Source organism: Fomitiporia mediterranea, assembly GCF_000271605.1.
Source record: "Fomitiporia mediterranea MF3/22 unplaced genomic scaffold FOMMEscaffold_3, whole genome shotgun sequence".
In the NCBI taxonomy this organism is placed as follows: Eukaryota; Fungi; Basidiomycota; class Agaricomycetes; order Hymenochaetales; family Hymenochaetaceae; genus Fomitiporia; species Fomitiporia mediterranea.
This window is the reverse complement of record NW_006760388.1, coordinates 2940289-2953110: the sequence shown is the minus strand read 5'-3', so window position 1 is coordinate 2953110 and position 12822 is coordinate 2940289. Positions and strand designations below refer to the sequence as shown.

The 12822-nt window shown below is 46.8% G+C and overlaps 5 protein-coding genes across 5 annotated transcripts; 2 read left to right on the top strand and 3 right to left on the bottom strand.

Annotated features, from left to right (window-relative positions):
• The first annotated feature begins 23 nt into the window (after positions 1 to 23).
• FOMMEDRAFT_18277 (uncharacterized protein) lies at positions 24 to 1016 on the top strand. Its single transcript, XM_007264160.1, is given in 3 exon segments — positions 24 to 432; positions 498 to 740; positions 760 to 1016. The coding sequence occupies 2 exon segments, from the start codon at positions 608 to 610 to the stop codon at positions 930 to 932; spliced, it is 306 nt and encodes a 101-aa protein (XP_007264222.1). The 5' UTR covers positions 24 to 432; positions 498 to 607; the 3' UTR covers positions 933 to 1016.
• Positions 1017 to 2785: 1769 nt separating this feature from the next.
• On the bottom strand, positions 2786 to 4712 carry FOMMEDRAFT_166360 (uncharacterized protein). Its single transcript, XM_007264159.1, has 6 exons — positions 4483 to 4712; positions 4283 to 4409; positions 4137 to 4220; positions 3736 to 4065; positions 3530 to 3677; positions 2786 to 3476 (listed from the first exon to the last, which is right to left on the bottom strand). Exons 1-6 carry the CDS (start codon positions 4609 to 4611, stop codon positions 3008 to 3010), a joined length of 1287 nt encoding a protein of 428 aa, XP_007264221.1. The 5' UTR covers positions 4612 to 4712; the 3' UTR covers positions 2786 to 3007.
• A 1854-nt stretch (positions 4713 to 6566) lies between these two features.
• FOMMEDRAFT_59638 (uncharacterized protein) lies at positions 6567 to 7208 on the bottom strand (the record flags this gene model as incomplete). The annotated part of the gene is made up of 3 exons (XM_007264158.1): positions 6567 to 6698; positions 6764 to 6826; positions 6885 to 7208. Coding segments are annotated over 3 exons (519 nt in total), but the record flags the coding sequence as incomplete, so codon positions are not given.
• A 512-nt stretch (positions 7209 to 7720) lies between these two features.
• On the bottom strand, positions 7721 to 8750 carry FOMMEDRAFT_77827 (RTA1 like protein; the record flags this gene model as incomplete). Its single annotated transcript, XM_007264157.1, has 5 exons — positions 7721 to 7857; positions 7919 to 7985; positions 8050 to 8265; positions 8317 to 8558; positions 8618 to 8750. Coding segments are annotated over 5 exons (795 nt in total), but the record flags the coding sequence as incomplete, so codon positions are not given.
• A 3060-nt stretch (positions 8751 to 11810) lies between these two features.
• FOMMEDRAFT_18275 (uncharacterized protein) lies at positions 11811 to 12811 on the top strand. The gene is made up of 4 exons (XM_007264156.1): positions 11811 to 11868; positions 11934 to 12158; positions 12221 to 12268; positions 12340 to 12811. The coding sequence occupies exons 1-4, from the start codon at positions 11820 to 11822 to the stop codon at positions 12645 to 12647; spliced, it is 630 nt and encodes a 209-aa protein (XP_007264218.1). The 5' UTR covers positions 11811 to 11819; the 3' UTR covers positions 12648 to 12811.
• The last annotated feature ends 11 nt before the right edge of the window (positions 12812 to 12822 follow it).

The following is a 12822-nucleotide window of genomic DNA, read 5'->3' as shown; positions in this document are numbered from 1 at the left end:
GCCGGAGAGGAAGCGGAGGGATTGGTGGTTAGAGTTGAAGTCGCAAGAATCGTTGATGTTGTTTGTGGTGGTGGCGGAGATGCCGCCGTCATCGCAGGTGAAGAGGATGAGTGGTCATCATCGCCGCCATCGTCGTCGGGAATCTGACCGTCGTGCTTCGCCCATACGATCAAGGCAAGAAGTAGAAGCCTAAGCAGGACTACCGAGGCTGTCATTCGTCGTCGGCTGAGGAGCGTGATATTTGGAGTCAATTCAAGCACGGCGGTTGGAATAGACAGGTGGCTGCGTGCTGGAGCATTCGGTGGAGAAACATGGTACCCACCAACTATTATTACGGGCCTGAATTGCAAGTTGCAGGAGAACCAAGGCACAATTGAACAAGTCTGCAATGCCTTGAAAATGCAATGCCTTTAAGATGTGATGTCTTGAAGACTACCGACGATTAGATGGGAAGGGTTAAGTAGGCCGTTTAAGAGGAGATGGAAGAGGGAAAGGACACGACGTGCGACAACCCCGTCTACATTTCTTGAGCTCCTGAATCGCGCGTGAGTAAATACCAGCTTTCGGCAGCGCAATTAGAGACAGTGGGAGAATCGACGTGCTCGATATGAACTGCATGAGAAACGGTACGCTGCGTCCCACGAGGCATTCAATTGATTCGCGTGATTTTCATAGAGATTCGAAGATCCCAAAACAAGCCAAAACAGTGGAGCCTACGGTTCGCACTCCAGTAACCAGCGGTATTTTTACTTTTAAAAGAGACGCAGCAGGATTCGAGATTCGAGAGAGTTCCACGCGTAGGCTTGGACGACGTAGCGACCCATGCTTATCACCCAGCGCTTGATAAAGTGCTGCTACGGAGCTCCACAAAAGGTCCATTCCAAGTTAAAGAACGTCATAGCCTGTTAAGGCTTTCGAACCTGTCGTCATAGTCAAATGCCAATGCAAAGGAACTGAATGGACTTCGATCGCACGATAAGTGCGCGATGCCTCCGTTTTGCGGCTTGGGTGAGCTGGCACTTTTTGCGTTCGTCGTTGTTTTTAAATTGAAAATTGCGTTGGCACATGCAGCGAGAGATACAATAGCACATGCAGATGGATGTGTCTGGAACATTTCGGTCTGATAATGCTAAATGCCCATGCTCCTGGGATTTGAGAATCACCGAACTTCGCAGTACACGATGCTTGAAAATACTTGATAAAGGGCTACTTTAGGTTGACAAGGAGCATACGAGATCAGCTTGTCTCCAGTATTTCGGACGCTAGTGTAGTTCCGCGAGAGGTATACCACTTTTCCAGTTGGTTTTGAAGTTGGGTAGAAAGGAAATGGTGAAAAATTAGTTCATGATTGGACAGAAGTCTCGGTCACGTTATTGATATTGCATCTTCGTATCACGTGACTCATAATTACTGCAGACTCTGCAGCTGAAGAAACAACATGAAAGATGTGAATCAAAATCTTCATGCCTTGAAGGAAGGAGGAGACTATGCTTCTAAATCCAGGATCAGTGTGTGTATGTATGAAAGCTAGGTTAGGAATGTCAAAAGGTCTAAGCATAATCGGTACATCATAATTACCAGTCATTTTTGCTTACTAAGTGTCATCCGGCAATGCACTTCAGATTCACCCCACACAGCATCTTGATTAGTTTCTTAATAAAGCCTAGGAATTACATGTAGAAAGGACATAAGCGTGAGCACTGGAAGGAGTTAGAGCCCATCCATATTGCTTATAGATAAAGATTTGTGCTACCACCCACAGCTGATACAGTCATGTAAGTGTCAATAAACTTCTCAACGGAAATACATGATGTACTCTCACGCATATGTTCCTTGCCTTTGATCTTTGTGCTTCGCCCACTAGCTTATACTCACTAGTTATCGGCTCTGATTCATGCACAATACAGATTTCGACAAAGAGAACACAAGTATGCTGTACCTGAATTACAAAAGAAAATGGAAAGAAAGCCGCAAAGTTTGATCTAATGAGCAAAAAGCCCATTTCTGCTTGGGGTATTGACGATAAGGGCACAGATATCAAGAGGGTTATATTAGAACTATCGATTGTACCTTCCTTATCCCCAAAGTACTGTTATTAACATTGAATCTTAGTCATAAATCATTCTCTCCCGCGACACATTCTGCCTCCGAAGTGAATCTTATCATTCACACTTCCCTGCCAGTTTCCAAGAATAAAGAGACAAAAACTTCGTCCCTTCTTGGCATCCTAAAAACTAACCGTAGTTCTCGCAGATCGATTTATTTAACGTGGAGTAAGAGCAAGAAGATTTAAAGAATTAGCTCAGCTTACTCACCCCTTGAAGCCACCAATTCCATCTTTTGCTTTTCTGATACAGAAATGGAAGAAGGCTACAACGTGGTAGTGGTAGATATTTCCGGAAAGATTACTTTGTGAAAGGCCAATATGAGAGCGTTGATTTCCCAGAGGAGGGTAACTTTTAAGGGAACGTTCCCTGCCTGTATGCCTTCCCGCACACAAGGGTTGTACATAATTCGCGCTTGTCCCTTAGTTAAATACCAAAAGGATATAACAAAGGACAAGGGTGATAAGATTTGGTTCCGGCCGTCTCTGTCGGCATGAGGCCAAACATTGCCTGACCCAGATTTGCATTTAACCTTCTTAGCCTGCGCATGACACCGTCGATCCTTCCGCTTATCGAGATCTTTTTTGTGGCCGCCACCCGAGTCGCCCTCAAGAGAGGATTACATACTTGTACACAGCAATTTACGGCATTTTTTTCGCTTCAGCACATGCAAACATGCAGTCTATCGTTCATATGCATGGATCTTCTAAGGTGGGTACATGACTCGGACGGTAAGAGACATACGTATCAAGCAGCAAGAGCGGAAGCACGGAGGAAAAATGCGGGCGCAAGATATGAATATGAAAAATGGAGCCGCAGATCAAAAATGGAATGGTGGCTTTGCCAAGTCATGATATGAAGAGCGTCGATCACAATCATCATTGATATTAACATTGTTGCAGTTATGAATGCATATGCCGTTCCCTCAACGCATGGTACAAATTCACGCACGGTTCGCTGCTAGAGCTGCCATCGCCACTAGCAGGACTGTCAGGTTCGTCATCTAGTGCAGGATCTGGCGGGCGCACGAGGTCCGAGAAGTCCTCGTCGGAGTCAATGTCACCATCCCACGCACGGAAATATTCATCCGTAAACTTCGCCTCGTCAAATGTGAAGTCGAATCCAGGCGCTTGGGGAGGCGGCGGCCGATGTCCCGAGCCGACCCGCTGAGGCGTCCGGGAGCGTGCACCATGTCGCCCTGATCCTGGGCTAGGGCTGTTCTCGGACCGCCGGCGTGGTGACATTTCGAGTCGCATTAGCGTAGACTGTAGCACGGCTGTTGGATCGTCTCCGGATCGTCCAGATGAAGCTCTTATTTGTCTTTCCGTCGGAGTAGAGGTCCCTGCGTCCTCTCTGGATGGCGTGAATCCACTGTAATACGTTAGTCTGGTGACGTGGCTCTAGAATATCAATAATCCACTTACGAATACATGTACGGAACCCAGGCCTTGTTCTGCTCAAGGTGGCAGATCTGCAGAGTTAACGTATCACCGCGTTTGACAATCTGGACCAGTGGGGCAGGGAAATATGTCGTAAACGATCTTAAAGACGTGCTTGAAGTATCTGAATCGTCTAAAGCGGATTCTAAGTTCCCTTCAAGATGTCAGAACGCCACCCAACATCAACGCACCATCAGGATCATATCTCCGCAAAACGAGGATTCGTCGCCCGGCGATCCTTTCGACTTCGTATTCTCCATAATAGGTTTCGTCCACTGTCCGTCCTGTATCAAAATATGCCTCTTGAACATAGATGGCATATTCTTCCATGATTCGATTGACCCGCGCCGTCCGGTTTAGGTCATCTGCGAGGGCCCTGCATTCATCAAGCAAATAGCTCACATCACTCTGCGTAAAGGCATGTATACTAGCCAGGAAATGGATCAACGAGCGAAAATTATTCCCGATCCGCGCTGTCGGTGTTTTGAGCTTGCCAGCGTTCTCATCAAGTGTAAATTTTACTGCGATATGATCCACTGGTAGTTAGTTTTGATATGGACAAATAGGAGTATGAGGGATAAAGCAAATACACCATTAAGAGACCAAGCAAGATCATCTACCCATCGGGCAAGAGTGTCGGCAGATATACGCTCTGTCTCAGTGTAGTCCGGTTCTCCTAGTAAAATACAACACCTTCTATTTAAGATTGGGAATGGAAGAACAAGAGATTAGCCTTACCAGAGCTTTTCGAGCTGAACGACCGCATAGCCCTTGTAAATTTAGCAGCTGATCTGTGTTCCTCAGGTGAAAGCGTCTCTTCCACATGAGCAAGCCAAGCCCTAAATGCATTTGCAAAAGTTCGGTTCTACAAACCGCATTATAAGGATCAGATTGCCTCATGATGGTAGTAGTTAAGCAGTGCCACTGCTGATACATACGTGCTCGAATGCGATCAAAGCATCATGTGCATAGGCTCTTTTCTGTTGATTGGTCTTCTGCCGGCTGCGTTTCTTTGCACGAGTGGATGAGGAAGCAGGAGTGCTAGCAGGATGAGCTGCGTCTGCCATTGCACATGGCGTAGATAGAAAGAGGGAAGTTGGGAAGCAAGCACGCCCAGCGTTCTTTTGTATGGGGAGTAAAAGGCGAACGAGAGTGGAGGCCAAATGAGTAAAGAGGCGCCGAATGAATAGACTGAGAGGCTTTCTGAATCTAGCCGGGGAGCTTATATGGATTATGACACGTGCCACGCGGAGGACTCGGGCCCATGCGTTGAACTTGAAAGGCTTTATACACGAGTACTGATACAGTTGAAAATGTCTTATTGCATAACGTTGGGAGAGGGCTAAACCCAATGCATTATACAATTTATGCATTATGACAATACATTTTGGCTGAGGACCTGAGTTTTGGTCTGGCCAAAAGTCTATGCATTATGCCATTTATGCATTATGATGTGATGCAATAAGACATTTTCAACTGTACTGGCCTGTCCATAGGCCCTTTATTGCAAGCAATTCGCTCCCTCCGACCGGCAGATATTGATCATTATGACAGTCCCTCAGTTACTAGGACACATCTTTCCCTGTGGACCATTCCACCTTCACTCCCGCCTCTTCCCTCTTCTCTCTTCGGCTCATCAGCTTTCTGATATCATTTTCCGCATGCTCTCCCCTTCCACTTCCGCGTTCCTCTCCTCTTCTACTACTACTCAGCAATCACCCATGCTGTGGCTCAAACGAATACAATTTCATGTGAATGAATGCTGTGTTGATCAGATCATAATTATAGTGACGCCGCCAATGTAGCATTCATTGCATCAGCTATACGGAACAGAGAAGCCCGGGAGTCAAACGCGTAAAAGTAGCAGATGCGCACCATAACGTCAAGTGACGTGCGCACCTAGGGGCACCCTAAATCCATTTTCTTAACGAGCTCCAAAGCACCCCGTGGCCAGCACCTCCCGGAACAGAAGCCGCGGTATGAACCAATTTACGCACATTTATTGCTCCCTCACGGTACCTTTCGAGTCAACAAAAGAGCCTAGCGCGGCGATGTTGGACATAAAGTAGCTCCGCGGTAACGCGCGGTATTTCTCCTGTACTTGGGAAGCGCGTACCCATGGGCCCTTGCATATCGGAAAACAGGCGCACTACAGTCCGAACGGCGACAGAAGCGGCATCCCATTTGATATATGGTAGGTGTGAAAAATAACTAGCACAAGCTCTAAAGACTGTCGCATGACCGACTGCATTCCGTGGGTTGCGTTTTGAAGACGTTATTAGACAAAGTTCACAGAAGCCATGCCGTTATCTGCCGTCGGACTTTGAAGGTGATCAGCGGGATTCAACCTTGAGTGCATTGCGGTCAGTGTCCGGGTAAAACATGACTGAAAAGTTTGTCTGTCTGAATTGAACACTTGCCAAGAAAAATGACGGAGTCACCGGAGAAAGACATAAGTTATGGTTTTAGCAAAGCATCAAACATCAACGAGCCTCTATTTCTGTCATGATATTGCGTAGGTGACTTGCTCTAGTTTCCCGCTCTCGTAACCAGATATCAATCGTACCAAGTCGGACTCAAAGGAAGCGCCCAAGAAAGATTGACACTTTCCGATAACTTGCTCTGATCACCGCTCGGCTACAGGATAAGGCATTGATCAACCAACCGATCGTCATTGAAAATTTTAGATGAGTACCCCCAGGGTCCAACAGGGGGTGAGAGCGGCGCAGAGAGCAAGACAAGTGAAGGGGATTGATCTGAGCGTTTGAATTATGCGAAATCCATCAGAAAGAGGAGGATGCTCCATGCGATGTCGTACAGATTCCATTCAAGGTTTGTAATACGCTCAGTAGTTCATGTGGCATGAGAACGGGAGGGATTCTTCCTTCGGTTTGCGTAACGCAGCTCGGGATTGCCCGTCGAAGTCGCCCAACTTGTGGAGTAGGGGACGAATCTCTGTAAATTGGAACCACTATCATACGCGCTATCACCATTGCCATTGACGAACTTGGGTGCCTCCAGGAAAGTACTTTTCTCGAGCATCGCGACTCAAAATATGTACTGCAAAATCTCCTGCGTCAAGCATTCCCCAACCGTCCTGTATGCGGCGCTTTTTATTCGGTGGAAGGACTACTGGGGTCTCGGCCGTGAGCAACTGGTCAAAGCCAGTCCTGCATAAGCCCATTGCTATTAATAAAATTAAAGAATCTAGATGCTTACAGCTTTTCGGACGACTCGCATGACAGATTCAATCGCGCCGCGGTTCTCGGTACCCTCTTTCACCTGATCAAGGTGCTCGTCTGAGTGCCTTGCACGACGGTGGTCAGATAAGTCAACGTACCTGAGCAATCACAATCCATCTCCAGAGTGTGCCACCGTTATCTGGGACTCCTAAACCGATATCTGTGCGTCCCCTCCGTCGCCTTCCTTTAGGTAGAGCACTTGGCAAACTCGGACCCGCTTCGGATGCAGGAGGAGGGCGGATCTGCACGCCTCCCCTCTCAACATGAGGCGAGCGTGAGAGTTCGGAGTGAAGCTTATTTAGGTGAGGTGGCAAGTCGGGTGGTAATAAAGTTTCTTGCGGGGGATTTGGAGAAGCTGAATGAGGTGGGTGTGCTCGAGTCGGCAAATACTCCTGGTCTACGAACCAAGGTGTTGGGGTATTTGGCGCTGATGATAAACATACCCGGCGCGCCGTATTTACGTCTTTCACAGAGAGTACATGTCGCCGGAGCAATCTAAGCATAATGAGTGGATGAGGATAGTTTATTCGGTCCAGGTCAGATACTATGAAGAAAGTACTTAGTAGAAAGGGACAGGAAGCCGTGACCGTGAGAGAGCTGACTAATGCATTGCGACTTGTTGTGGGTCCAAGTGTATGCACTTGTTTCTATTAGCGATTGCAACGATACAAGACCAGCGACACAATCGGAATTCGCAACGAAGGAAATTGCATTGAACCCAAGTAGCCCATCCTTTAATGTAGGGTTACCATCATGCAATATTGCTTTAGGAATTTATCAGGAGTGGAGAAGGTCGAAGACAGTGCGAACTTGATGAAATTTAAAGGGCTCAGCGGTATACGTATGACGACAACAAAACAACTTATATAAGATAAAACAGATGTAAATATGACTCAGATTTTTGCAAAATTATCCTTCCGAACGATATAAATACTCAAGCTGCAGCAGGACCCATCTGCATCGGCGGCTGCTCCTGAGAAGAGACGTCTTCGATGAGTGCACCCGGCCAGAAATATGTGTATATAGCTGTGGCGAAGAATAATGGGATAGTGTCCAACGTGTAGAAGGTTACTAAAATGATAGTCGAACTTCGTGAGATTTCTACGTCGCTTAATGCAAATGGGATGCGTACCTTCATGTGTTAAAAGATACCCGTCATTCCCTTGCGCGAGTTCGACAACTCGATACGTAGCCCGGATCTATTAAAGGTACATCGGAGTCAGAATGCTTGACCAAATAAAGGATGAGAGGTAAATTACTTACAATAATGAAGACAGAGGAAATATGAAGAGCCGTCATAAGGCTCCAAGGGAAGTTGTATTTGTCGAACTTCCCATCATTGCAGAACACACGGTGTGAATGGATGAGAAGGAACCAGAAGACGACGTAAGAGAGTGCCTGCACAATGATACCGGCCAGCAAGATGACGCGGCCAGCATTGGCTGAGTCCTCTTGGGCTTGTAAACCACCGCCACCGCCCTAAGCGACATGTTTAGTCGACATTTCATACCAATTACCTCTCAATCGTACCTGAACCATGAAAGTCACCACATCGCTAATGATAAATATCCTCGCCACTTTCTCAGGTCGAATTAAGCTATAGCGATCCCTACTCGTGGCGAATGTACGTATGAGCCTGCCGTACACAATATAGTTGAAGGCGAGGAATGCTGCAGGTGCTACAACGATGAGGATTTGTGTCGCAATGAACAGGCCAAAAACCGTGGGGTTCTCAGTAGAAGCAAATCGTAGGAAGAATCCGATTGAGAATGCTGAAGGGTTGATGAACATGTAGTTCTTGTACTGTCTGCCGCTAATATCCTGCACTCACCCAACGTTCCGAGGGGCAAGCAAAGTCCCCAACAATTCTTCCTCCGGAATAGACGTATGAATAGGAGGAACGTCACTACAGCGTAAACTGCACCAGCTACCAAAGCCGTTGGTTTACTGGGGTCATATTCTATGTGAAGGGTCAGTCAACATGAGAGGGATCAGCAAGGATTTCCCATTTACGCACTGAAGACCACCTTGGGATAGTTGGTAGGTCCCGAGTCTGAATCTGACGAGGCGTGAGTTAGTGCAGACACTTGAGACAACGGCATAAGACAAGTTCGAAACAGAGGACGTACCTGACATGTTCGTCTAGAGTTGAGTGATTTGGAGGGTATGAAATGGTATCAGTCGTAGTTTTGGGGAATTGAGGTGGATTGACTGACTCTTGGCAGCCTCTTTTATACAGGATGACGGATTAATGCGCCTAAAAAATGTACGGAATACCTATACAGGGGCGATCCAACCGTTGACATTGCGTTTCGATCGGTGGATACCAAACAAAGCATCGTGTGTACTGCGCGAATGCGGCGTTTCAATGCGGTGCTGAGAAAATGACTTGTGCATGTAAGGCGCGCAGCCAACCGCAGTACGGATAAATGGACCTGATCGGACCCGCGCCCGACGCCACTTTTAGAAACTCACGAAAGGGGACATATGGTACCGTTGATGCGACGATGCGACGCAAAGAGCAGAGACCCAGGCGCTGATGCTGGGATGGTTATTCGTTGTCTGCTGAACAACGCGCTATTTGGAATCAATTCCAAAAGAGTGGTTGGAATGAAAGGAGTGACGCGCTGGAGCATCTGGTGACGGTGGAGAAACAAGAAGCCGCCCACTACTACATAGTGTAGAATCGAGTGACAGGCCGCAGGAAGACTAGATTCAATCGAGCGTTCCGCAACGGCTTGAAGTCTGAAGTAGCATTGGCTAATATATTACATGGAAGAAATCCTTTCGAAATGCATTTTCCTAGAGAATCGCCGTTGTCGACTTGCGAGTCTCCATAAAGTAGGGTATAAATACGGCGGGCACAGTAAAGTCTGAAATATTTCTTCAAGCCAGCACTAGATAGACAGACAACCAGGCGAACTTTCACCGTGAGCTCATCTCTACTCGAGTTTCGCTTGGCAAAAAATCGGTACCGAAAGGAGTGGCCAAGACCGTGCTGCGTACCAATAAAAGCGCAGTCATGATCGTCGCGAACTGTGACAGTCTTGACAGCGCAGTGATCTTCATATAAAACATTCATATTGCCTCCCTAAATCGTGCATATCACCGCATCAGATAACAGACTTGCTTCTATAGACACAGGTTAGCTTTATCTAATATTGCAACAACAACAAAAAACTAAAAGACAGTAGAACAAAATTCTGTTTATCTATACGTCGGGCAACGAGTTCAAACGATACGCAGAGTCGACTGGAGGAGCGTAGGCCTTGATAAGCTGTCCGGGCCAGAACACAGCATAAACTGCCGTAGCGAAGAACAACGGATAGGTGTCAAAAATGTAGAGAAACACTTATTGACAGAAAAAATATCATGAGTGGCCAGAAGGTTGAACCGATCTTGGAGAAGGCTCACCTTCATGAGTAACGAGAAATCCGTTCTCCCCTTGCTGGAACTCTATGATACGGTAAATGCTGCGGATCTGAGAATATATGAAATGAGATGTTACCAACTTCAAGTGGAAAGCACGTACGATGATGAACGCCGATGAAAAGTAAAGCAGATAGATTATGATCCACGGGAAGTTTTCCTTGGTCAAAAGTCCGCCTTTATAAATCTGCCGATGCGAGTAGACGAGGAGGAGAATAAACACGAGGTATGATGATCCCTGCGAAATGAGACCGCCAAGCAACACATCCTTTCCAACCTTGGCTGTGTCACTTTGAGCCAGCATACTTCCTCCCACACCCTGAAAACAAAAAAATAATTAGCAACACGAAAAAGTTGCGTATTTTGAGCAAGTTACCTGGACCAAGAACGTGGTAATGTCACTTAGAATGAAGACTCGAGCCACAAGCCGAGGCCGAATGAGACTGTATCGAGGTTCATTACAGGCGAATGTACGAATGAGTCTCCCATATAAGATATAATTGAACGCGATGAACGCTGCAGGGCTGACAATGACAAGCAGCTGAGTTGTCAAGTCGAATGCAAAGCTGAATGGATTAACGGCTAATTCATAGCGCAGGAAGAATCCCGTTGCAAAAGCTGACGAAAAAGGTCAGAATATTGCTTTATTCTCAAGTATTATACTCACCAGAAGTTCCAATAGGCAGGCACAAGCCCCACCAGGTCTGACACCGGATTAAACGGACGAAGATAACCAGAGAAACGAGGCCAAATAATACACCTGCGAGGAGTGAAGCGACTTTGTTTGGAATGTATCCTGAGAGGGCGAGTTAATGAATACATGGTGTACCACGCTGCATAAAAACTCGTACCGAAATCTTCTTGCGCATAGTTTGTGCGCGTGGAATTAGTATCTGGAGTAAATGAGACGTTAGACCACTGTATGCAACTGTCAATAGAAGATAGTATACCAGACATGCTATGATGAGGAATATGGCACAGAGGCTCTTCGGGTACACTATTTATTCATAACACCTTGATACATTTTTAGTATCAAGTATATGTTAATGCATGGGTCGCAACTCGCCACAGCCTCGTAGGAATGGTTTATCGCATAGCCCCTTCCGCATCACTGCGCAGTGGTCGCAGTCGTTGTTGCAGTGTCCAGCTTACATTGCGCGCAAGGTAAGCGGGCACATTTTCAATTCACAGTTTAATGGTATGTGAAGCGCGAGCTCTGGATAGGAAGTCAGGAACGGTAGCAATGAGGCCGCGCGAGATCCCCCGTTCTAGGTTGCAGGGGAATAAAGTACTGAGAAGCTGTCGTGCATTGCAATGAAAGCCATTGCACAGTGGTAGTACGAGCGTCCAAACATTACTAGCATAACAGTCCAGTTTACTTCAGCGCAGAATAGTTAGCAACGAGGAAAATTCAAAATGTACACTCTTCTGCCAATGCAAGAGTCTTAGAAGAGATACGCGACGCGACGCGAGTGTACCCAAAGAGGATTCAAAGTCCGACACTCACCTGTTTGCACGTGAAAACACAATCAGATTTTAGTTTCTTCAGTGCTGTGTCTGTCAGCGTCGACGACACCTCTTCATCCCCAACAACTACGACCACCATGGGGCTACGTGTGGCTGGAATCATTTGTATTACTTCTTTTCTCCTTGGTATGTTTCGAAGCTGAGCGTCCTCTCTTACACATTCGTCTGAGACTAATGATGAATTCTTGCAGGAATTCTTTTCGTGCACTGGATCGCAGACTCGTTAACTCTATGGAAGCCATCAGTTACGAATGAGAACATATGGACGGCTGCTACATACTATTCACTCTTTGCACGAGCGCCGTCTGAGATGGGCTATGCACTTGCAACGATCGTGACGCTCGGTGCTGCGACTATTCTATGGAGCTTTGGTGACGGAGCTGCGGGAAACCTGATGTTTGATGGTGCAAGTATATGTGCGTCCTTTCCTCAGAGGATCTATTTTTGTGTGTGTCTGAATGCGAATGTTTTTCCCAAGTTTTGTATGGCACTGCAATCTCCGTGTATTTGTACAAGATCATCCCGAGTGCGTGCTTTTTACTTATTTTTACATTCAAGCACAACGTAACATGCTAACTTTTACCATGTTACGTATAGCTTTTGATGGGATCTTTTCAACAGTCCCAACGTCCGTTCATAATGGTCTTACAAACGTCCTAAAATCCGAAGTCCTCAACTTCGCAACCGCGAACCTGGTATGCAGTGTTTCGCTCACGGGCGTCATGGCACTGCAAGCTGCACGATGGTGGGCAGAGCGTGCTGATGCCGAAGACAGTGAGGAGGGAGTATCTAGGAGCCCAACACAGCGTCGCTCGCCCCGGAGGGTCAAGCGACGGGAAAATACCGCTAGTCGGCTGACCTCCAAGGCCAGCAGGCAAAGCAGGCACGCAGACGTGCGATCCTGAATGGAGACGTAAAAAACGACGCACTGCCAAGACATTGGTTTCTTTCGTTGGCTCACTTTTCCCTTTCGGATTCTTCGTACTTACCTATCTATTGAATGAGCTCTGCGGTTTTATGATGTATTAGTTAATCGTCCCTCTCTGATCGCTCCCGTGCCTTGATGAATCAATCAAAAAA

Excerpts from the sequence above, each read along its gene's own strand:
- FOMMEDRAFT_18277 (XM_007264160.1), top strand. The coding sequence starts at position 608 with ATGAACTGCATGAGAAACGGTACGCTGCGTCCCACGAGGCATTCAATT.
- FOMMEDRAFT_166360 (XM_007264159.1), bottom strand. The coding sequence starts at position 4,611 with ATGGCAGACGCAGCTCATCCTGCTAGCACTCCTGCTTCCTCATCCACT. Across the intron at positions 4,410-4,482 it reads CTTTGATCGCATTCGAGCAC|AACCGAACTTTTGCAAATGC; the intron begins GTATGTATCAGC and ends TGCGGTTTGTAG. Across the intron at positions 4,066-4,136 it reads TCTTGCTTGGTCTCTTAATG|TAAAATTTACACTTGATGAG; the intron begins GTGTATTTGCTT and ends ATCATATCGCAG.
- FOMMEDRAFT_18275 (XM_007264156.1), top strand. The coding sequence starts at position 11,820 with ATGGGGCTACGTGTGGCTGGAATCATTTGTATTACTTCTTTTCTCCTT. Across the intron at positions 11,869-11,933 it reads TATTACTTCTTTTCTCCTTG|GAATTCTTTTCGTGCACTGG; the intron begins GTATGTTTCGAA and ends GAATTCTTGCAG. Across the intron at positions 12,159-12,220 it reads GTTTGATGGTGCAAGTATAT|TTTTGTATGGCACTGCAATC; the intron begins GTGCGTCCTTTC and ends GTTTTTCCCAAG.